The sequence below is a fragment of the Rana temporaria genome, chromosome 10 (assembly GCF_905171775.1).
Source record: "Rana temporaria chromosome 10, aRanTem1.1, whole genome shotgun sequence".
NCBI classification, from domain to species: domain Eukaryota; kingdom Metazoa; phylum Chordata; class Amphibia; order Anura; family Ranidae; genus Rana; species Rana temporaria.
In genome coordinates this window covers 55,904,272-55,930,075 of record NC_053498.1, presented here as the reverse complement: position 1 = coordinate 55,930,075, position 25,804 = coordinate 55,904,272, and the positions used below count along the sequence as shown (strand labels likewise).

General features: G+C 45.3%; 1 protein-coding gene across 1 annotated transcript in view; it reads right to left on the bottom strand.

The window, feature by feature from the left end:
• The window catches only part of SLC17A7 (solute carrier family 17 member 7), a 211,417-nt gene that overhangs the window by 96,858 nt on the left and 88,755 nt on the right, over positions 1-25,804 (bottom strand). The window contains exon 2 of the mRNA XM_040327637.1: positions 16,986-17,238. Within this exon, the coding sequence (XP_040183571.1) occupies positions 16,986-17,238 (253 nt within the window). The remainder of the gene's footprint in view (positions 1-16,985; positions 17,239-25,804) is intronic.

The window sequence follows — 25,804 nt, the reverse complement described above, 5'->3', positions numbered from 1 at the left end:
ATAGTGCCACAACATGGACACTGACCTACCAGAAGTATTAAGCAAAAAAACGGATACAGAAGTAAGTGTCGGCCATTACAGGCCCCAAAAATTAGCCGACAGGCGTTTACCTGACAGCAAACAACTTTGTATTTTGTGGCTGGAGGTACATTAAGCTATTCACCGGATATATAAGTAAGTGCCAGCCAGTACAGGCCCCAAAAATTAGCCCACAGGCGTTCACCTGACAGCAAACAACTTTGTATTCTGTGGCTGGTGGTACATTAGGCATTCAACGGATACAGAAGTAAGTGTCGGCCAGTACAGGCCCCAAAAATTAGCCCACAGGCATTCACCTGACAGCAAACAACTTTGTATTTTGTGGCATCCCCTGTCACTGGCCCTCCACCATAATTCCGACAGTGGAGAAATGGTTCTGGAGCATAAACAGAATGGAAGAGACTGAGGAACTGATTGTGAACTCCTGAGAACGATTGTCCAAATTTACCTCAGTTTGGTGCTGCTGGACTCACTTTAGAATTACCCCTGTGTTTCGATACCTATGACCCTAGGTGTTTGGCACCATTGTGCACCCAGGGCCTATATGGTCCTTCATCACCTACAGTATGTCACGGGTGTCCTTTGTTTCCCCCTAAATCACACTAGGTCTCATTATTTATCCTCCTGCAGGGGGTGGGAGATTGAACGAGTACCTTTTCCCAATCCCGATCCCTGTGCACTTTAATTCCACACCCTCCTCTCTCATCTCCTTCTCTCCCCCTCTTTTCCCCTCTCTCCTTTCTACAGCTTTGTCTTCCTTTTCTTCTGTCCTTTCAGTATTCAACCCTGCCAAGAACACTCCTCCCCATGTTAGTCCTCCCCATTGCTGCATAAATTAAAAGCCAGCAGCTACACATACTGCAGCTGCTGGCTTTTAATAAGAGGACACTTACCTGTCCTGGAGTCCAGCGATGGCTGCCACCGCCATTGCAGGTAAAAGAACCTGGCAGTGTAGCCTTACGGCTTCATGCTGGGAAGCCTACTGCACATGTGCTCCGCTCCACTCCTCTCTCCTACTGGCCCGGACATAGGGGTAGGAGGAGGGAGCTGAGCGGTGACGTCAATAGCCGCGGCTCCCAGAAGTTGGAACATGATACCTGTCAAAGACAGGTATCCTGTCCCCACTCCCCCCGAAAGGTGCCAGATGTGGCACCGGAGGGGGGAGGAGACAAATGAGTGGAAGTTCCACCTTTGGGTGGAACTCCGCTTTAAGTACTATTTACTAAAACCTGAGTGTGCAAAATATGGTGCAACCTTTGACCAAAAAAAAAAAACAGAACAGCACCAGATGCACTCCCCAGTTTTAGTAAATCAATGTCAAGGTCTATTTGTAGTACTCTGCTGTCAATTGAGAGCATTGGTGTGTATCCAGTGTCCTAAAATAACCTTCTTGGAGTATATTCATTGGGCTGCGTTTACACTGAAGTGAGTCAGACTATTCTATATGTATTTCTTAATAAATGGGCTGCAGTATGAACACACTGAATAGACCATTATCAGAGATGATTAAATGAGGATATTGGATACACAAAAATGTTCCCATTTACCAAATTTCTTTACATTGCTTCTTTTTTTTTTACTATTTTACAGCATGGTGCTAATGCCTTATTTTCACAAAAGTCCAATGTGATTTGAAAAGTATAGTCACGTGGGGAAAGTAAAGTCACGTGGGAAAAACAGCAGCAACAAAAAAAAAAGGGGATGCCATCCGGGGCTCTAAGGACCACCGGGACCCTTAGAGGGCTTTGGGTGCTGATGGAAAAAAAAGTGGGATGACATTCGGGGCCCTGGGGACCACTGGGCCCCTTAGATGTCGGGGGAGATTTGGGTGCTGATGAAAAAAAAAAATAATAATAAAAAAAGGGGAATGTCATATGGGCCCCTTAGAGGTCGGGGGGGCTTTGGGTGCTGACGAGAAAAAAATAAAAAAATAAAAAGGGGGATGCCATCCGGGCCCCTGGGGACCACCGGGCCCCTTACAGGTGTACTGTCTGTACCCCCCCCCCCCCCTGATAGTGGCCCTGTACATACTGTATAACATTGTGATTGCTGCAAAACCAGTTCAAGAATATTTCTGTTCACTGCTCACCTCCTTTGCCATAACAACGGCTGGTAAGATAACTGCTATTGCTGCATATGGAAAGGTATACTGTTGGCCTACCAGTACAGCAGAGGATATCAACCTAATGGTAGCTATTTTTACTTTTGTATTGCCTTAATACTTTTGTATTGCCTAGTGCTGTGTATGGGAGCAGGCGAGCATAGACAAATTATGTGAATTCACACATTATTTATAATCATTTATTTCCAGTTAACTAGAAATCATGCTTTCCCTGGCTAGGTGGCAATTCTAGTTCTGAGTGACACATGTGCAGTGGCACAGGAGCAAGATCAGTATTTTTCCATTTGGTGTGCTCTTTTTTGCAGACTCCACCAACATACCTCCCAACTAAAAGTATGCAGGGCCACGCTAAACTAAATTAGTTAAACCCAAAAGTGCTTTTTTACCACTACTATTCCTTTATTTTGGCTTTTGGGATTTACAAATGCAGCAATTTAGAAATCAGATAAAAGGTTTAGCTCTGGGAAACACTTTTTGATAGATAAAAAGTGCATTTTATATACATCTATATAGATCAGACCAAAATGAGGGACAGGTGATGAGGAATGAGGGACATTGCTCCAAATCAGGGACAGCCCCTCCAAATCAGCATTGTTAAATAATTCTAATTATGAATTACATACAGATTACATTTCATACTTATTAGTACATACAGGTACATACTGTATATACTGCTTCTACTCTGGAATGTTCAATGTCAGCATTTAATTGTCCCAGAATGCATAGCCATACAGGAATTGTTGTGGAATGTTCTGGAATGTTCATCCTCAGCCTCATTATAATACAAAAGCAAAAGCCGCTGTGGTCTGTTCACATGTATCATTAAAATAGCAGAACTTCACTAAGGTTATAATAATACCAAATCCTAATCTTGAGTGTTGCAATGACTGCTTAGCAAATTTTGGCTATGTGCAATGTTTTTTGCTGTGTGTATCAGGGCTGATTTTAACCCCCAACCGACATCATTTCACAGCTAATGTGTAGTAGGGGAATATAGAGGCTGCTAATTATATCCTCTACTCCACACAATGCTAGCTGTCTGGCTGCCATGCTGTTCCAATGGCTTCACTGTTTTTTTGTGGCTCTGACCTGGAAAATGTATACAAATCAGTTCTCACTTTATTCTGACTTTCTGATTTGCACACTTGTTTTAATCAGTAACTAATAGAGATGGCCTGCCGGTTCGCCAGGCGGTCGTTTCGTGGCGAACTTTCGTCGTTTGCAGTCCGCCAAACCGGCGGACATCTGGCGATGTTCGTGGCGGTCCGCAATGTTACATGGGTAAGAACGTTGACCTATGACACATCCATCGGGTGGTGCAGGACAGCCAATTGAGACATTTCAGCACATGGACATACCCCCTACCTTATAAATAGACCTGATCTGGCGGCCATCTTACATTCTGCTGTTTGTCAGTGTAGGGAGAGGGTGCTGTTTGGAGCAAGGACAGGCTGTATCATTTCAAATAGCTATCTAAAAGGTCCACAAAAGTCCCTTTAAGGACTGGTATAGGTGTGCTACTTGCTCTAGTAGTATATAGGTGTCTAATACATTCATATACTTTTTTTTCAGTGTAGGGAGAGGCTTCTGTTTGGAGCAGGGACAGAGTTTAGGGACACAAATCGCAACTTAACAGGTCCACAAAAGTCCTTTCAAGCACTGGTATAGGTATGCTACTTGCTCTGCACTGCAGTACATGATAGTGTGTAATACATTCATATACTTTTTGTCAGTGTAGGGCGAGGTTGGCGTTTCCAGCAGGGACAGAGTTTAGCGTCACAAATCGCTACCTAACAGGTCCACAAAAGTCCTTTCAACATGATAGTGTGTAATACATTCATATACTTTTTGTCAGTGTAGGGCGAGGTTGGCATTTCCAGCAGGGACAGAGTTTAGCGACACAAATCGATACCTAACCGGTCCACAAAAAGTCCTTTCAAGCACTGGTATAGGTCTGCTACTTACTCTGCACTGCCGTACATGATAGTGTGTAATACATTCATATACTTTTTGTCAGTGTAGGGCAGTGTTTCTCAATTCCAGTCCTCAGGCCCCCCAACAGGTCAGGTTTTCAGGATTTCCATTATTTTGCACAGGTGGATTTGATCAGTTTCACTGCCTTAGTAATCACCACAGCCTTTTCATCTGAGGGAAATCCTGAAAACCTGACCTGTAGGGCGAGGTTGGCGTTTCCATCAGGGACAGAGTTTAGCGACACAAATCGCTACCTAACAGGTCCATAAAAGTCCTTTCAAGCACTGGTATAGGTGTGCTACTTGCTGTGCACTGCAGTATATAGGTGTAATATACACTTATAATATACTTTCAAATATAGAAAGCATATCATAGTAGATTTGTATTGTGCAGAATTGTGACTGGCAGTGTATTTGGTTACTGCTGGATTTTTGCCTCTTTCGCTGCATTTCCTCTGCTACACACATTAAAATAAATTCCTGGAAAAAAAGTTTCATAACTGGTGAAATAAACCAGTGACCCCCTAAACAACAGATTTTGTTATATACCTTCTTCCACATATACTGCGCTTCTCTAGAGACTTTTGTCACAGGGTCATTTAAAAAATGACAGGCAGAGGAAGAGGCAGGCCCTTCCGCAGGGGTGGGGCAGGAGCACCAGGCTGGAGCCAAAGTGGGAAGTGGCATAATGTTTGTTCGATTAGGTCAAAAGACGCACCAGACTTGGTTGAGTGGCTCCCAACTAACTCCACCACAATATACCCTCCGCTTGAATCACAGGAATTATTTTCCGATCCATCAGAAGACATTTGGATCTTGGCATTGGATCAGGAGGTAGCAACAGCCGGCACTCAGCAGTCTGACGACAGTACTCAGATCAGCCCAAGGAGGTTGGTGCCTACTCCGAGATCTCTACTGTTAGTTATGGGGAAGGTGACGTCGATGATGACGTGTCTACAGACATCACATGGGTGCCCACAAGAGAGGAAGAGGAGGGGAGGAGAAAAAGGCTGAACTTCCATTGCACAGGAGGGACAAAGCAGACTGCTAATGTATCAGGAGCGAGCCATCAACCATGTACGGTCACATCTGGCGCTCCCAGGACACCGGCCCATGGCTCTGCAGTGTGTTTTTTTTTTAACGTGTCCGCTGCAGACAATAGTGTTGCCATCTGCAGCCTTTGCAGTCAACGCATAAGTCTCTGTAAGCCCAACACTCACCTAGGGACGACCGCTTTAAGAAGGCACCTGGCCTGCCATCACCGAGCCCAGTGGGAGCAACGCCATCAGAACCCACAAAGCCACACTCCAGGCTCTCACCGTCCAGCCTCTTCTTCTTCTCCTTCCCCTCTATGCTCACAATTGTCCTCCACTCCACCTTCCATCATGCCTTCCTCACGTTTTTCTGCAAAAAGGCAGGCTTCCGTGGCCCAAATGTTCGATCGTAAAAAAACGATGACGCCGGATAACCCTCTTGACCAACGGTTGACCGCTGGCTTGTCGAAACTGATAGCCCGCCAACTACTGCCATATATACTGGTGGAGTCAGAGGCCGTCAAGCATGTAACCCGTGGCACCCATTCTTCTCCTCCTCCTCCTACTCCATTCTCCCTCTCCTCTTCGGCTGACTCCTCATTTTCCGATGCTACCGTCTCTTCCGCTGCACCGCCCAAGATTCCCAGAACCTATTCGACATGCCAGGTGAAACGTTGTAATGCTGTGCTGCGTCTGTTGTGCCTGGAAGACAAGAGCCACACTGGTCCTGCACTCCTTTCAGCTTTGCGTTCACAGGCAGATCAGTGGCTAACACCGCTCAATTTAACAGTTGGTAAAGTGGTGTGCGACAACGGTGCCAATCTGCTAAGCGCGCTGAAACAGGGCAAAATTACACACGCGCCATGCATGGCACACGTCCTGAACTTGGTCGTGCAGCGATTCGTTGCCAAATAACCTGGGCTCCAGGACGTCTTGCAGCAGGCCAGGAAAATCTCGGGCCATTTCAGAAGATCTTACACGGTCATGGCTCGCCTTGCTGACATTCAGCGGCGACACAACCTGCCCGTCAGATGTCTTATTTGTGACTGCTCGACACGATGGAACTCAACATTGTATATGCTTGATAGGCTGCTCCAGCAGAAACGTGCAGTTAACGACTAACTGTATGAACTCTGCGGCAGGACAGGTTCTGGGAGCTTGTTTTTTTTTCACTGCGCCAGTGGCTGCTCATGCGCGACTCATGCAGACTTCTGCGGCCATTTGATGAAACTGGTCAGTCACAGCCAGGGCGCCATCAGTGACATTGTACCTTACGCCTTCTTTCTGGAGCATGCATTGCGTTGTGTCATTGATCAAGCCGTCGAGGAGCAGGAGCAGGAAGATGAGGAAGTTGCAATGCTGGATGAATTCCCAGGGGGGCTACTCCACCTGAGACAAGTCAACAACGGGAGTCTGAAGAGGAGTCAGAGGAGGATGGTGCCGAGGCGGAGGAGGAGCAGCAAGAAGAGCATGCTTTAAACCTTTCTGGGATCCCTGGTGTTGTCCATGGATGGGGGGAGGAGAACGAGGACAACATTATCCTGGATGATGAGCAGAAGCTAGGCCAGTACAGCGCTTCCAATTTAGTGCAAATGGGGGCCTTCATGCTCCGAGGTTTTAAGAGGGACCCCCGTATAAAAAGCATAAAGGGCAAGGACCACCAGTACTGGGTGGCAACGTACTTAGACCCCCAGTACAAACAAAACATGGCGGAAATGCTACCACCATCACATAGGGCTATCAGAACGCAGCACCTCCAGGCCTTGCTTCGAGAAATGCTGCATTCTGCTTTTGCGTGCGCTGGCAGAGGAATTTCCACTCACAGGGAAACAGTTTCCGGTTCCAATCCAACAGCGCCTGCAAGAAGAGGGCGGTTTGAAGATGTCTTAGTCACTAATGATATGAGATCAATCTTTCAGCCGACCCATCGACAGCTGTCCTCTGGATCCAGCATTAGGGAATGCCTAGACCGACAGGTGTCCGACTACATCGGGTTAACGGCCGATGTGGACGCACTGAGAAGTGATGAACCCCTGGACTACTGGGTGGGCAGGCTTGACCTCTGGCCAGAGCTTGCACAATTTGCAATGGAACTGTTGGCTTGCCCCTCATCCAGTGTCCTGTCCGAAAGGACATTCAGCGCAGCAGGGGGGGTTGTGACCAATAAGTGCACCCGCCTAGCTCACAACAGTGTTGACTACCTCACATTTATAAAAATGAATGAAGCATGGATCTCGGAGGAATTCTACGCATGTGACCAGTAGACCATGTTTCATTCAAATTCTGGTGAACGCCTGTGGGCTAATTTTTGGGGCCTGTAATGGCTGAGGCCCCGTACACACGTCCGAGGAACTCGACGGGCAAAACACATCGTTTTGTCCGTCGAGTTCCTTGTGAAGCCGCCGAGGACCTCGGCGAGCTGAAATTTCCCATTGAACAACGAGGAAATAGAGAACATGTTCTCTATTTCCTCGCCAAGGTCCTCGTCGGCTTCCTCGGCCGAAAGTGTACACACGGCCGGGTTTCTCGGCAGAATTCAGCTCTGACCGAGTTTCTGGCTGAATTCTGCCGAGAAACTCGGTCGTGTGTACGGGGCCTGACACTTACTTCTGTATCCATTGAATGCCTAATGTACCACCAGCCACAGAATACAAAGTTGTTTGCTGTCCGGTGAACGCCCGTGGCCGTGGGCTAATTTTTGGGGCCTGTAAGGGCTGACACTTACTTCTGTATCCATTGAATTCCTAATGTACCACCAGTCACAGAATATAAAGTTGTTTGCTGTCCGGTGAACGCCTGTGGCCGTGCGCTAATTTTTGGGGCCGACACTTACTTCTGTATCCGGTGAATGCCTAATGTACCACCAGCCACAGAATACAAGGTTGTTTGCTGTCAGGTGACCACCTGTGGGCTAATTTTTGGGGCCTGTAATGTCTGACACTTACTTCTGTATCCATTGAATGCCTAATGTACCACCAGCCACAGAATATAAAGTTGTTTGCTGTCCGGTGAACGCCTGTGGCCGTGCGCTAATTTTTGGGGCCGACACTTACTTCTGTATCCGGTGAATGCCTAATGTACCACCAGCCACAGAATACAAGGTTGTTTGCTGTCAGGTGACCACCTGTGGGCTAATTTTTGGTTCCTGTAATGTCTGACACTTACTTCTGTATCCGTTGAATGCCTAATGTACCACCAGCCACAGAATACAAAGTTGTTTGCTGTCCCGTGAACGCCTGTGGCAGTGGGCTAATTTTTGGGGCCTGTAATGTCCGAAACTTACTTCTGTATCCGGTGAATGCCTAATGTACCACCAGCCACAGAATACAAGGTGGTTTGCTGTCAGATCAATGCCTGTCGGCTAATTTTTGGGCCTTTTAATGGCCAGCACTTACCGTACTTATGTATCCGGTTTTTCACTTAATATTTCTGGTAGGTCAGTGTCCATGTTGTGGGACTATTTGTGCACAACTAGTAAGTATTTTGTGGCTGCAAATATGACCAGAAGGTTTTTAATATTCGCCTGCCATTAAAGTCAATGGGGCCCGCCGCGAACTTGTGGTTTGCGGACATTTGCGATTGTTTGCGGTTAGCATTAGCGAACCGTCCCATCGGATGTTCGTCCATCACTAGTGACTAGCAAAGTACTTAAAGACAAATGGGTAACTTGTATTCTAATGCCGCGTACACACGACCGTTTTTCGGGGTTCTAAAAAATGGTGGTTTTTTAATGTCATTAAAAACGATCGTGTGTGGGCTTCAGAGCATTTTTCGGATTCTAAAAAATGTCCAAATTTTTTTTCAAACATTCTCTATTTTTTTTAAGGTTGTAAAAAATGGTCGTGTGTGGGCTTTAACGACGTGAAAAATCCGCTCATGCTCGGAAGCAAGCTATAAGACGGGAGCGCTCGTTCTGGTAAAACTAACGTTCGTAATGGAGTAAGCACATTCATCACGCTGTAACAGACAGAAAAGCGCGAATCGTCTTTTACTAACACGAAATCAGCTAAAGCAGCCCAAAGGGTGGCGTCATCCGAATGGAACTTCCCCTTTATAGTGCTGTCGTACGTGTTGTACGTCACCGCGCTTTCCTAGAGCATTTTTTTCACGATCGTGTGTAGGCAAGGCCAATTTAATGATCGGGTTGAAAAAAACTTTGTTTTTTCTAGACCCTTTAAAACTTCATTTTTTAGAACCCGAACAACGGTCGTGTGTACGCGGCATAAGAAACAGGTCAAAATTTCAGTACCTGTATCTAAGTTTCCATGAAAATACACCTACATCATTAAAACTAGATATGTGCGTTCCCGTTCGTAACTAATATATTTTCGTACGAATTTGTTCATTTTCGTACCCGCGGAATAATGTGTACATACGAAAAAATGAAAGCACCAAAATACGAAAACGACGGGATTACGAATGAGCCGCATAACGAGCAAGCGCAAATACGAATGAACGATACGGCAATCTTACGAAAATACGACAAAATGGAAACGGCAAAAGAACGAAAATTACATCTATAACGAATGATTTGCATTCTGTATTTTAAATCCTTTTTCTGTTCGTATTTTCAGTCGTATGTTCATATTTTCATTTGTGTGTTTTGTAAATCCGTTTTTTGAATGAGCAGTGAGTGAGTGTAGTTAGTGAATCAGCTTCTCTTTTGTGCCGACTGCCGAGTACAGTAAAGCCAAAAAAACTTTTCCGTGGATTTTCGTCTGAAGGGAGATCAGTTGGCCAGACTTTTGAACCCAAAAATGGTTTTCTGATGGAGCTTACAAACGAACGGAAAAACGAACGGAAAACATTCGTTTTTATGTTTGTTGGCAAAAAAGTCTGACCAAGTGTACGGGGCTTAACCATAGTTAATATGGATGAGCCGCGTGTTGAAAGTGCCGCGAATCCCGCGATATATTTACAAAAGTACAAAATGACGAAAATTCACGAAAATTATTGTCTAACAAGAAACGACGATAAATTAAACAGAATAACGAATCATCCCGCATGTACGAAAATAAAACGGTAACCAAAATACGAAACGATCGGAATGCGAAAATATCGCGTCGTACGAAATACGAGCGGGAATGAACAGGAAAACAGGCGTCTTACGAAATTACGAATTGGTACGAAACTACGGAACGATACGAAACGGAACAAAATAATACGAAAATTTTTGCTGTACACATGTCTAATTAAAACAAACAAATGGCCAAATAAAAAATAATAACCATATAAACACTGAAAAGACAATCTAAAAATGCTGCTTTATATTTGGGATTTAAATTCCTTCATGTGTATCTGTTAACTTCTTGCTTAAAGCTGGCCATACATTGTTAGAATTTTGAAGGATTCAAGTGAATCATGGGTAGCCTTGCCAGCCATGCTCCAGCTGCCACATGCACCAGCGGTCAGAATACAATTGCAGGCAGGGGAGATGCGGCCACCCATGCTACTTAGTTTAAATGAGGAAATCAAGTGACTCCTTCTGACTGCATCTGGCCCATCTAATTGAATATGGCCAGCTTAAAGTGGAGTTTCACACATGGTGTTAACAGGGAACATGATTGTTTTCTGTGTGTCTTTGCGTTGACCCAGCTTGAATTAATACAGGTTGACGCAGCTCAATGTACATAGAATGAACAAGTCCTAAGTGAGAAACAATTTCCTGACTGAATTGTCCCTCCTCTAGTCCCAGGAGCCAGGCAGACTGCTTGCCTTGAAGAAATGTTGGATGGTCTTCTCACAAATATTACTGTGCTGCCTTCGCAATGTATATTACATGCTTGGCACTCAGCAGGGTCTGTTTCTTTAAGACCCTCCATTTTCCTAAAGCCTAGAGGCGGGTCTTCTCTGTACTGTCTAGGGCTAGTTGGGACATATCCTTTTCATTCCAGCTCTAACTACTGTAGTGACCAGATCCACAGGACATCCCAAAGCTAATACAGACTGCAAACCTGACGAACACCAAAGCCTGTGAGTAAAGAGGTTTTGCTAGTTCAGCTTGTGTAGAGAGATGCTAGACATTGCAGCTGGATAATGTGTGTTTCAGTGTGGAGTAAGCAAGCACATGTTAGTTAAGCCCTATCTTTCGTATTAGCTATGTATAATGTATGTTGCTTGAATAGCCATGCTTATATTTGTCTTTTTTATGTTTGTTTCACAGTTTTACCACACACGAACACTATCATATATATTCCTATTCATTATATCTCAGTAAAGATTGCATCAGTTCAGCAAACCAGCACTTCTTTCATTGAGATTCGGTTTATACTTGATGTTAAGCTGTGTACCTAAAGCAACAGAAGGCCAAGACATTGCAGTAAAAAGGCTTTAAAACGTTGTCAGAAGCAGTTAAACAGCTTTGAATCGTCCTCAGCAGTAAAAGGACTCATAAATCCTTTCAGCCACGTGGAGCGACACGAAAGTGAAACTAATTTCTCTCACTCACTACAACACTGATATTGCCTGTGTCCAGTCATCATCATTATCAACGCTGCCAGCTAAAACAAGATGCAGAACACAGAGAACAACACTCTGACAGCTAACCCTCAATGCTCCTATGAAGAGGAAGACACATACAGCTTGCCAAGAACCAGGTCTAGATGCACAACACTGTCTAGAGCGTCCAGTCAAACAAATCTGACTTCAGTTAGCGCCGATTCAGCAAGATCGAAGCGTACTGGTTCTAGACATTCAAACATCACCAGTCTGTCATCGACTAGCGCCAAAGTGACTAAGGCACGAGCAAAAGCAGAAACAGCTTGTGCCATGGCTTCTTATGCGGAGCAGGAAGCTGAATTGATGAGAGAACTAGCAAAAAGTGAATCTGAAGCACTTAGAAATGAATCTGAAGCACTTAGAAATGAATCTGAAGCACTCAAAAGAAAAGCAGAAGTGGAAGCATCTTTACACTTACTCCAACAGCAGAAAAAAGCTGCAGCAGCCTTAGCCGAGGCAGAAGTTTTCACAAGGGCTGCTGAAGCTCAGTTCGATGGCATAGAAAACCAGATGTCATCCCACAGCGCAATCCAACGCACCCATGAGTACGTACAGTCACAAGCAACCATGTACACCGACCAGCAGTCCAATGACGCACCTAGGTCTTCATTGACTCCACCAGCAATAAGCAACTTTGATACTACGCAACATTGCAAGGCTGAATCAGAATCTCAGTGTGGGAAGTCAAGTGGTCGCATGCTCAGAGACCAATCTGCCAACCCTCCAAGAGTGCAAACGGATGCTCGCATACTCCCTCCTCAAGCTAATACAAGTCTGGATTATAGCAGAAAGACTTACAAGAGACGAGAACTACCACCTAAACAAAGTGGATTCAGTCAAGCGCCTCATCAGCCTTACCAGCCGCAGCCATACCCTGAGTTTACACCCAGGAAGTATTCGCCAGATGCAGCAAGAGCTACAGAAGTGACAAGATTCCTGATGCGCCATAAGATAGTGAGCGCTGGTCTCATGGAATTCGATGACCGTCCAGAAAACTACTGGGCCTGGAAGTCATCTTTCCAGAGCGGTACCCAAGACTTAGATCTGACAGAGAGAGGAAAGCTTGACCAGCTCGTCAGATGGCTAGGACCAGAGTCCACTGAGCAAGCCCAAAGAATCAGATCAGTACATGTTCATGACGCAGCTGCAGGACTTGCAATGGTGTGGCGGAGACTAGAACAATGCTATGGATCACCTGAAGTGATCGAGGATGCTCTTCTGAAAAGGATAGAAAACTATCCAAGAATAACAAACAAGGACAATCAAAAGCTGAGAGGTTTGGGAGACCTACTCTTAGAAATAGAAGCCGCTAAGTTTAGTGGATATCTGCCAGGTCTCTCATATCTGGATATAGCACGAGGAGTTTAGCCCATAATCGAGAAACTTCCTTACAACTTGCAAGAAAGGTGGGTAGCTCAAGCTTCAAGATACAAAAAAGAACATAGAGTTGCATTTCCACCGTTCGCCTTCTTCGCTGAATTCATAGTAGACCAAGAAATACGCAATGACCCAAGCTTTGCTTTCCTGAACAAGAGAACAGCAAGCTTCCCAAAGGTAGAGCAGAAACCTCCAGGGCTTTACAAAGAACGCAGAGCAACAGTTTCTGTAAGGAAGACAGAAGTTCCGCCTGAATCTGCAGCTAACCAGGAAGACAACTCAAGTAAGAAAGTTGAGGAGCCAGACAAAATATGTCCTATCCACATCAAGCCTCAACCACTAAGGAAATGTCGCAGTTTCAGAAGTAAGACATTAGAAGAGCGCAAAGCTTACCTTAAAGACAATCGCATTTGTTTCAGATGTTGCGCTTCAATTCAGCATCTACTTAAGGTTCCTGTGGTATGCAGACAATGACTTTAACAAAGACATCACAGTGTACAGGATGAAGGTACATGTGTTTGGAAACAGCCCTTCCTCAGCTGTAGCTATCTACAACCTGAAACGAGCAGCACAGCAAGGTGAAAGACATGGTCAAGAAGCCAAACAGTTTGTCATGAAGAACTTCTACATGGACGATGGACTTGCTTCTTTCTCCAGCAACAAAGAAGCTATTGACGTCCTGAAAAGTACAAAAGAAATGTTTGCAGAATTCAACATAAGATTGAACAAGGTAGCTTCCAACAGCAACAGAGTCATGGAAGCATTTCCAATGGAAGACCGTGCTAAAGACCTCAAAGACTTAGATCTAGGAACAGAATCACCACCCTTGCAAAGAAGTCTTTGGCTTAGTTGGGACCTAAAGACTGACAGTTTCACCTTCAGGGTCTCCAGAGAAGAGAAGCCATTCACAAAAAGAGGTGTCCTATCTACAGTCAACAGTCTTTATGACCCCCTGGGATTCGTAGCACCCATCATCATGCAAGGCAAAGCTCTTTTGAGACAGATCACTACTGAGCAAGAACAAATTGACTGGGACGTACTTCTTCCTGAAGAGAAGCAAATGCAGTGGAAGTTGTGGAAAGACTCATTGTTAGAGCTTGAACAACTCAACATTCCAAGACCGTACGTATTTGTTTCCTTGTCTGCTACAAAGAGAAGAGAATTATGCGTATTCTCTGACGCTTCCACTATGGCTATCGCAGCTGTAACTTACCTTAGGGTAATAGACACTGAGGGACGAAGCCATGTTGGGTTCATCATGGGAAAATCAAAACTAGCTCCCAGACCTGCTCACATTGTCCTACGTCTAGAACTTTGTGCTGCTGTCTTAGCGGTAGAGATGGCAGACATGATTACGACTGAACTGGACATTGAGATCCATGCAGTGAACTTTTATACGGACAGCAAGATTGTGTTAGGATATATTCACAACGCTTCAAAAAGATTTTACCCATACGTGGCCAACAGAGTTACACGTATCAGAAAGTCTACAAGTCCAGATCAGTGGCATCACATCAGCATGGGCAAGAACCCAGCTGATCATGGGACAAGATTGGTGTCAGCCTCTGTACTCAAGTAAACTAACTGGTTCGTAGGCCCATCGTTTCTTGGTGAGCCAGAAACCAAAGAGACTACTCAGGTAGAGACCTTTCAGCTCATAGAACCAGATCAAGACAAAGAGTTAAGACTTCAAGTTGCAGTTTGCAAGACTTTAGTTACAAGAGACAGTCTGGGCGCCCATAGATTTGAAAGGTTTTCCAGTTGGAAGTCGCGGACCCGTGCAATCGGAAAACGTATCTGTCTAGCCAGATACTCCTGCAGAGCTACTAATACTGATCAGCGTAACAACGACCATCTTGAACAAACCAAGGTCGCGATCATCAAATGCGTCCAGCAGGAAGTCTTTAAAGAAGAAATTCAAAGCCTTCTGAAAAAGGAAGAGATTTCTCAACACAGTTCGCTCAAGAAGTTGAACCCTATCCTTGACGAAGACGGAGTACTAAGAATTGGAGGTCGTTTGTCGGCAGCGGATATGACTATCCAAGAGAGACATCCCTTCATCATACCTAAGAATCATCACATCGCTCTTCTTCTGGTAAGACACTATCACGAGCAAGTTGCACATCAAGGACGACACTTCACTGAAGGAGCAGTACGGTCAGTAGGGTTGTGGATCATAGGAGGTAAGAGACTAGTCTCCAGCGTGATCAGCAAATGCGTTACCTGTAAGAAGATTAGAGGGAAACTTGAGGTTCAGAAGATGTCAAACTTACCTGCAGACAAACTTGCTTCGGATCCTCCGTTCACTCACATAGGTCTAGACGTTTTTGGACCATTGAACATCTCTTCTCGCAAGACCAGAGGAGGCAGTGCCGAAAGTAAATGTTGGGCTGTTCTGTTCTCTTGCCTGAGTACTAGAGCAGTTCATATTGAAGTGATTGAAACTTTATCCACTTCTAGTTTCATCAATGCCCTGAGAAGATTCTTCTATATCCGAGGACCAACTAAATTGATTCGTTCAGACCGTGGCATAAACTTTATTGGGGCCTGCAAGGAGTTGAAGATCTTCTCTACAGACTCTGAAACAGGTTCCTATCTTCAAGACCAAGGATGCACTTGGACTTTTAATCCTCCACACGCATCGCATATGGGAGGAGCCTGGGAGAGGATGATTGGAGTATCTCGTCGCCTTCTGGATGCCATGCTCCTGAAGGTTGGGTCTACTCGCCTCACACATGAAGCTTTGACTACACTAATGGCTGAAGTCGTGGCCATTATGAACGCCAGACCTTTGGTTCCAGTGTCTACAGATCCGGAGATGCCGTCAGTCTTGACACCCGCAATGCTGCTGACCCAGAAGATGGAACCAGTGACAGCTCCCACAGGAGACTTTGACCTCAAGGACTTGTACACCAAGCAATGGAGACAAGTTCAAAGTTTTGCGGACATTTTCTGGAAGAGATGGAGACAAGAATACCTGGTGACACTCCAGCCACGCAAGAAATGGCAAGATGACAAGCCCAACTTACAAGTTGGAGACATTGTCTTATTAAAAGACACTCAGACCCACAGGAACGAATGGCCTCATTGTGGGGACTGATCCTAGTAGTGATGCTAGAGTTAGAAAAGTTGAAGTTAGAATTGTTAGACAGGGCATTCCCAAGGTGTATGCTAGGCCAATTTCTGAAGTAGTTTTACTTCTGTCCAAGGGTTAGTGGCATAACAAAAGGTATGCCAGGTGGGGAGTGTGCTGCCTTTGCAATGTATATTACATGCTTGGCACTTAGCAGGGTCTGTTTCTTTAAGACCCTCCATTTTCCTGAAGCCCAGAGGCGGGTCTTCTCTGTACTGTCTAGGGCTAGTTGGGACATATCCTGTTCATTCCAGCTCTAACTACTGTAGTGACCAGATCCACAGGACATCCCAAAGCTAATACAGACTGCAAACCTGACGAACACCAAAGCCTGTGAGTAAAGGGGTTTTGCTAGTTCAGCTTGTGTAGAGAGATGCTAGACATTGCAGATAGATAATGTGTGTGTCAGTGTGTAGTAAGCAAGCACATGTTAGTTAAGCCCTATCTTTTGTATTAGCTATGTATAATGTATGTTGCTTGAATAGCCATGATTATATTTGTCATTTTTATGTTTGTTTCACAGTTTTACCACACACGAACACTATCATATATATTCCTGTTCATTATATCTCAGTAAAGTAAAGATTGCATCAGTTCAGCAAACCAGCGCTTCTTTCATTGAGATTCGGTTTATACTTGATGTTAAGCTGTGTACCTAAAGCAACACACAGCCGAGACATTACAATTACAAAGAATCAGATCAATTTAAGAAGAAGACACACAAGTCATGCTGTCTCCAAACACTGTTGGCTGGTGAATTTTTTATACTAACCAAGATAATTTAAAGAGTCTTTAAGACTGGATCTTACCTCCATAACCAGCTTGTTCCCTTTGTACACTGTGTTATTATTCACCATGCTAACGATGGCCACTCCAAGGTTGCATCTGATGCCAAATGATATACAGAACCCCAATCCACTCATGATGGCAATGATATACCGACGGGGCAGTCCAAAACATGTACAGTCTACTACAGGAAGGCGTTTCTCAATTTTTATCACAGGCCTCCCTTCTTCTGTAAGCTCGATTGTTTCTCCAGTTTTCTGTCGTTTCTCCAATATCCTGTAATGAACAATAAATAATCTTGAAACTTGTCTGATGCCAACAGGATTACATTACAGGGATGCTACTTACAAGTAATATTATACATTAGCGTTCACATATTTTTGCATCATTTTAGGTGTTTAACCACTTAAGACCCGGACCATTATGCAGGTTAAGGACCTTGCCCCTTTTTGCGATTCGGCACTGCGTCGCTGACAATTGCGCGGTCGTGCGACGTGGCTCCCAAACAAAATTGGCGTCCTTTTTTTCCCACATATAGAGCTTTCTTTTGGTGGTATTTGATCACCTCTGCGGTTTTTATTTTTTGCTCTATAAACAAAAATAGAGTGACAATTTTGAAAAAAATGCAATATTTTTTACTTTTTGCTATAATAAATATCCCCCCGTTTTTTTTTCCGTGACTGCTACATTATGGCGGACACATCGGACAATTTTGACACATTTTTGGGACCATTGTCATTTTCACAACAAAAAGTGCTATAAAAATGCATTGTTTACTGTGAAAATGCTAATTGCAGTTTAGGAGTTAACCACTAGGGGGCGCTGTAGGGGTTCACATGTGTTTCTAACTGTAGGGGGGGCTGGAAGTGTGACATCATTGATCGTCTTTCCCTATATCAGGGAACAGACGATCAATGACACTGCCACATCGAAGAACAGGGAAGGTGTGTTTACCTATGCAAATTGAATGCGCGTTTCCCAGCATTCAATTTGTATAGCAGGAGAATGTGACTGTCTCTCTATAGAGCCGGTTCACATATCTCTGCAGCGGGTCCGGTGCAGTGTGCTGGAAAAATGCATGCTTTTTTGGTGCATTTTAGGTTCGATTTCAGCCTATCACATTTTTGGAGGCCCTGGAGCACCAGGACAGTGGAAACAACAATGTGCACTGCCTCTGTTGACACTAATACTGGTATGGCAGTGTTTAGGACACTGGTATGGCTGTGATCAGATCACCAGTATTGGGGTATGGCAGTGATCAGGATGCTCTTATGGTGTATGGCAGTAATCAGGATGCTGAAATGGCATATGACAGTGATCAGGATGCTGGTATGGGGTATGGCGGTGATCAGGATGCTGTTATGGTGGTGATCAGGATGCTGGTATAGTGTATGGCACTGATAAGGATGCGGATATGGGGTATGGTAGTGATCAGGATGCTAGTATGGTGTATGGCCGTGATCAAGAAGCTGGTTTGGAGGTTATCAGAATTGAGGTATGGTTTTACTAGCAGCACTGGTGACAGGTGTTGGCTACACTGGCCCAGATTCAAGAAGCACTTGCGCCCGCGCAACCATAGGTTGCGCGGCGCAAGGGCTTACTTGCTCCGGTGTAACGAGTGCTCCTGATTCAGGAACCTCGTTACACCGAATGCAGCCTAGGAACTGACAGACATAAGCCTCCTTATGCCTTCACATCCCAGGCTGCATTATTGCATACTACCACCGATTCACAAAAGTTGCGCGGGCCCTGCGCACGCAAGGTACGGAGTTTCCGTACGGCGACTTTAGCGCAAGGTTGCTCCTGCTATAGCAGGGGCAACCTATGCTAAAGTATAGCTGCGCCTCCCGCCCGTGAAATTTAAATTTCACGTCGTTTACGTAAGTGAACCGTGAATGGCGCTGGACGCCATTCACGTTCACTTAGAAGCAAATGACGTCCTTGCGACGTCATTTGCCGCAATGCACGTCGGGAAAGTTTCCCGACGGAGCATGCGCTGTTCGCTCGGCGCGGGAGCGCGCCTAATTTAAATGATTCCCGCCCCCGGCGGGATCATTTACATTAGGCAGCCTTGCGCCCGGCTGTTTAGCATATTGCCCGCGAAATTTACGGAGCAACTGCTCCGTGAATCGCGGGCAAAGCGCAATATTTGCGTGGGCGCAGAGAAAAAATATTTGCTCTTTGCCCACGCAAATATTGCGCGATTCTACCTGAATCTGGGCCACTGTTTATTAGACATGTGCACACTGAAATATTTTGTTTCGTAATTTGTTTTCGTCCGAAAAATAAATTAATTTAGTTACTCTCGAAATTAGTTTTTATTTATTTTGTTTTTCGTTAAAAAAATGCATTCGTCCGAAAATCCAAATTAAGGTTGAATCTGTCATTGAAGGCTTATGGTGTCTGTCAAATGTTCTAAGAAAAAAAAAAAGAAGATTCGACAGAATCTTTAAAAAAAAAAAAATGTTGACTCTTCATGTCTCTCTATGTCGAATTTTCATGTCTCTCTATGTCGAATCTTCATGTCTCTCTATGTCGAATCTTCATGTCTCTATATGTCAAATCTGCCATTGAAGGCTTATGGTGTCTGTCGAATGTTCTAAGAAAAAAAAAAAAAAAAAGAAGATTCGACTCCTTATGTATCTCTATGTCTAATCTTTTCTCTCTATGTCGACACTTCTTCATGTCTCTATAATGTCGAATCTTTTCTCTCTATGTCGAATCTTTTCTCTCTATGTTGACACTTCTTCATGTCTCTATAATGTCGAATCTTTTCTCTCTATGTCGAACCGTTTCTCTTAATGTAGAACAATATTGGACTAATAGAGTTAAGGTTAGGCACATTCGACCGCAACGAAAACGAAAATAAAGCATTTGTTTATGTCGGATCTTTCGTTTTCCGTTTTCTGTGCTTTAGTTTGTTAAAACGATAACGAAAATACCTGAAATGCGGACGAAAATGCATTCGGACGAAAACGAATGCACATGTCTACTGTTTATTTGTATCGTACTGAGGGCAGTGATCTTGGACACTGTGTGTAGGCTGGCACAGCAGTCTGAGTCTCCATACAGCATGACAGGCAGGGTACACTCAGAGGCTGAAGTAACGGAAAGTGAAAGTAAACATTGGTTCTACCTGCTCTCACAGAGCTTGGTTGTGAGAGCAGAGAGAAACAATGTTTACTTTCACTTTCCCTTACTTCAGCCTGTGAGCACGGGCGTAGGAACCGGGGGGGGGGGATGGGGACGCATCCCCCCCAGGAAATAATGCGGGGGGGACAGGTATGGTAAAATCCCCCCCCAGATGTGACAGCGCAGTCACTAAACTGTGTGTCCGCTGGCGCCGACTCACTGGCTCACTGCGTCTCCTCGCCCCCCCCCCCATGGAGGATTGATTTGGTTCATTCCACCGACGTGCGCCGCGTGACGTCACGCCGGCGGCCGGAGCTGAGAGGTGAGAGAGGGAGGAGGGAGCGAGAGTGACTGTCGGCAACAGAGAACAAGACAGACAAGTCACGAGGAGCCTGCTGCTGCGCCTGGGCCTGGCCTGCCTACAGTAAAAACTGTCTGCAAGAAGACAGAGACAAGTCAGAGACTGTAAAAAGTAAGAAATTATTGTGTATTGGGGGGGGGGGGGGTGTTGGACTGAGCTGAGGACCTCAATGTTTTTTTTTTCTTTAGTCAGAGAAGGCAAGCTCAAAATAACAAACATTTTTTTAAACTGCTATTTTTTATTTAAAAAATTATGGTCACCTCAGCCTGAGGTGACCATCATTTTTTAAATAAAAAATAGCAGTTTAAAAAAATGTTTGTTATTTTGAGCTTGCCTTCTCTGACTAAAGAAAAAAAAAACATTAATTGCAGCCTCACTGTGCCACCAAACGCAGTCACTGTGCCATCACATGCAGCCACTGAGCCCATCAAACGTAGCCACTGTGCCCATCAATTGTCGCCACTATGCCCATCACACGCAGCCACTGTGCCACCATTTTTACTGATGCCATGTGGGTTAATTTTTACTAATGCCATGTGGGTTCATTTTTACTGATGCCATGTGGGTTCATTTTTACTGATGCCATGTGGGTTAATTTTTACTAATGCCATGTGGGTTAATTTTTACTGATGCCATGTGAGTTAATTTTTACTGATGCCATGTGGGTTAATTTTTACTAATGCCATGTGGGTTAATTTTTACTGATGCCATGTGGGTTAATTTTTACTGATGCCATGTGGGTTAATTTTTACTTATGCCATGTGGGTTGATTTTTACTAATGCCATTTGGGTTAATTTTTACTGATGCCATGTGGGTTAATTTTTACTGATGCCATGTGGGTTAATTTTTACTAATGCCATGTGGGTTAATTTTTACTGATGCCATGTGGGTTAATTTTTACTAATGCCATGTGGGTTAATTTTTACTGATGCCATGTGGGTTAATTTTTACTGATGCCATGTGGGTTGATTTTTACTGATGCCATGTGAGTTGATTTTTACTGATGCCATGTGGGTTAATTTTTACTGATGCCATGTGGGTTAATTTTTACTGATGCCATGTGGGTTAATTTTTACTGATGCCATGTGGGTTAATTTTTACTGATGCCATGTGGGTTGATTTTTACTAATGCCATGTGGGTTAATTTTTACTGATGCCATGTGGGTTGATTTTTACTGATGCCATGTGGGTTAATTTTTACTGATGCCATGTGGGTTAATTTTTACTGATGCCATGTGGGTTAATTTTTACTGATGCCATGTGGGTTAATTTTTACTGATGCCATGTGGGTTGGTGATTCCGTGCACAAGGTTCTGGGGTGTATGCACTGGCGACCCGCTCCCGTTGTGATTGGACACAGCAGGAGCCAATCAGCGGGAACCCGGTGATCATTTGTAGAGAGGCACAGCGGCAGTTTGCACAAGGCAGATCACTGTTCTGTGAGAGGGAAAGAGAGATCTTGTGTTTCTACTAAGCAGGAACATAGATCTCTTTCTTTCCCCAGTCAAAGCACTCCCCCCACAGTTAGAAAGCACCCACTAGGGACACACATAACCCTTTGTTCACCCCTGATGTTAACCCCTTCCCTGCCAGTGTCATTAGTACAGTGACAGTATATATTTTTTAGCACTGATCACAGTATTAGTGTCACTGGTCCCCAAAAAGTGTCTAAAGTGTCAGTTTGGTGTCACAATGTCACAGTCCCGATAAAAATCACTAATCGCCGCCATTACTAAATTCCATAAAAATAACCCATAGTTTGTAGATGCTATAACTTTTGTGCAAACCAATCAATATATGCCTATTGGGATTTTCTTTACCAAAAACATGTAACAGAATACATATCCTGACATAAATTGATGAGGAAATTAGATTTTTTTTATTAATATTATTATTATTATTATTATTATTGGATATGTTTTACAGCAGATAAAAAATAAAAAATACTGCGCTATAATACAAAGTGATAATAAAACAAAGTGCAAATCAGAAAATGTAAGGCTGCCAGCACAACATGGAAAAACTGTGAAACAAGATATAAAGAAAAGGTGCAGCGCCAATAAGAACAAATATGCCCTGTTGGGCAATATCCCATATAGACTCAACAAAGTCAGTGTTAGTGAACAGTGAGTACACAAGGAATGACAAAATTATAGGGGTCAGTAGGGTGAATCCCTAGACCAATAGGGCTTGTGAAAATCTGGGTGTAACAACCCAAAAATTTTCCCAGACCGTCTGGAATAAAAAAATCACACAAAATAAAATAAAAAAATAAAATAAAAAATAAAAATAAAAAATAAAAATAAAGAAAAGAACAAAATTCATTGGGTGTTTTATTCATGTGTGTTATTTTCTTTTTTTTTTCCTTTTCTTTTGTGTGATTTTTTTATTCCAGCCGGTCTGGGATAATTTTTGGGTTGTTACACCCAGATTTTCACAAGCCCTATTGGTCTAGGGATTCACCCTACTGACCCCTAGTACCGAGGAGGATAATTTTGTCATTCCTTGTGTACTCACTGTTCACTAACACTGACTTTGTTGAGTCTATATGGGATATTGCCCAACAGGGCATATTTGTTCTTATTGGCGCTGCACTTTTTCTTTATATTTTCTTTATATCATGTTTTACAGCAGAAAGTAAAAGATATTGTTTTTTTTTTCCAAAATTGTTGATCATTTATAGCACAAAAAATAAAAACCCCAGAGGTGAACAAATACCACCAAAAGAAAGCTCTATTTGTGGGAAAAAAGGACATCAATTTTATTTGGGTACAGCATTGCATGACCATGCAATTGTCACCAATAAATGGCTTGGTCAGGAAAGGAATAAAACCTTTTGGGGCTGAAGTGGATAGAGAATATTTTCTTTAGCGATTCTGCTTATCACTCTCCTACACATTCTTTGGAATATTTTAACAAAATTAGAGTAAAGACCATAATACCCAAATCCAACTGGTAACAAATAAAAATGTTTTTGTTTACATCGGTATATATGCACTAAAGTGTATTTGAGGGAATAGAATGTTGGGTGTAGTGATAGAAGTAAGCATTGGCCAAGGATGTAAGCAGGGAAAGACAGAAGGCAGAGGGCCTGATTTACCAAGCCTTTACTCCATGACTCATGGAGTAAAAGCAGGAGTAGCAGCCGTTTTGCCATTTACTAAAGAAATACGCTGCTAGTGCAGTGTATTTCCCTAGTTACTAATGTGCTCCGTGCGCCCAGGAGAGGGTGCATTGTGCACCAGTACAGACCTGGCGCACGGCACATTAAACTGTAAATTGCGGGGGTTTGGGCGGGAGTTTATTAGGGGGGGAGGTGGGGGGATGCAGGGGAAGTGAAGTGACATGTGTTTTGAAGTGTTTGGCGGGCCGAATTGAAAGGGAAAGTGTTTTTTGAAAACAGATCCCCGTACGCTTGCACAGTGCGCCTGAACCTCGGGAGGTTCATGTGCATACTGGGCATGCGCAGAGAGAAAAGTCAGGGATTCCCGTGCGCCTTGTCAGTACGCCGTGAAAATCTTGGTAAATACCAAGCGGCGTACCCGTGAATGTGCTGCGTGACGCGGCGCACGGGAATCTCCGAGCTGTTTTCAGCCCTGAAGGGGAACTCCGCGCCAAATTTCAAACTTGAAATCGGCGCGGGTCCCCCTCCAGGGCTACATTAGGCTCTTAGGCTTGGTCCGGAACGTGAGGGGTTAAACCCGCGCCGATTCGGCGCGGGGGTCCCCCCCAGATCCAAACCAAGCCCTCATCCCAAGCATGCAGTCTGGCCCGGACAGGAATGGGGGCGGGGACGAGCGAGCGGCCCCCCCCCTCCTGAGCCGTACCAGACCGCATGCCCTCAACATGGGGGAGTGTGTGCTGTGGGGGAGGGGGGCACTGCCCCCCCACCCCACAGCACTCTTGCCCCCATGTCGATAGGGACAAGAGCCTCTTCCCGACAACCCTTGCCATTGGTTGTCGGGGTATGCGGGCGGGGCTAATCGGAATCTGCGAGCTCCCTTTAATAAGGGGGCCCCCAGATGCCGGCCCCCCACCCTATGTGAATGAGTATGGGGTACATCGTACCTCTACCCATTCACATGGGGGAAATGTAAAGTAAAATAAAACACCACACAATAAAATATTTTATTAATCTGCTCCGGAGCCCCCCCTTTCTTCTTTAGCTCTCTTAGAAGGGGGGGTTTCTTCTCTCCCGATCTTCTGCCGGGACCCTGGGCTTCGGTGATTTCTGCCGGGGGAGGGCGCCATCCCTCGGTCCTCTCCGGAGCCTTCCGCCGGATGCCCCCACCCCATTTAAGCTCTTTTACATTAGGGAGGGGCATCCGGACTTCGGGGTCTTCTGCCGGGGGATGGCGCCTATCCCCCGGTCTTTCCGGTGCCTTCCGCCAGGGTTCCGGTCTTCCTGGTCTTCTGCCGGGGGTGCGCCAACTCCCCGGTCTTTTCTCTGCTCCCTCTTCTGCCTGGCTCCCCCGCGGAGCCAGGGCTTTCTTCCGTCTTCTTTCTTCTCTCTTCCTTCTTCTGCCTGTCTCCTCCGGGAGCACAGGGCTTGTCTGCGCTGTCCTCTCCCTTCTCTTCCATTGGATGTTGACACGACGAGGTTCCGCGCTGACATGCCGTGTCAGCGACGGGCATGGACTTATATAGGGTAATGCCACCATGTGACCTCAACCCATGTGACATCACATTCCCTGGGCATGATGGGAATGTGATGTCACATGGGTTGAGGTCACATGGTGGCATTGCCCTATATAAGTCCATGCCCACTGCTCAGACGGCATTCCAGCGCCGGACCTCGTCGTGTCAACATCGAATGGAAGAGAAGGGAGAAGACAGCGGAGACAAGCCCTGTGCTCCGCGGAGGAGACAGGCAGAAGCGGAAGGCATCGCAGAAGCCCGGAGAGTGGCGCCCTCCGGCGGAAGACACCGTACAAGCCCGGGACCCTCCCCCAAAGGCAGGAGCCTCCCTGGTGAAGGGGGTCCCGGTGAATTACGTCGCTGAAGACGGGGGTGGGGTGCCAGTGCACCCCCCCCGCAGAAACCGTCGTGGAAGCCCGGGACCCCCCCCCAAAGGCAGGAGCCTCCCTGGTGAAGGGGGTCCCGGTGAATTACGTCGCTGAAGACGGGGGAGGGGTGCCAGTGCACCCCCCCCCCCGCAGAAACCGTCGTGGAAGCCCGGGACCCTCCCCCAAAGGCAGGAGCCTCCCTGGTGAAGGGGGTCCCGGTGAATTACGTCGCTGAAGACGGGGGTGGGGTGCCAGTGCACCCCCCCCGCAGAAACCGTCGTGGAAGCCCGGGACCCTCCCCCAAAGGCAGGAGCCTCCCTGGTGAAGGGGGTCCCGGTGAAT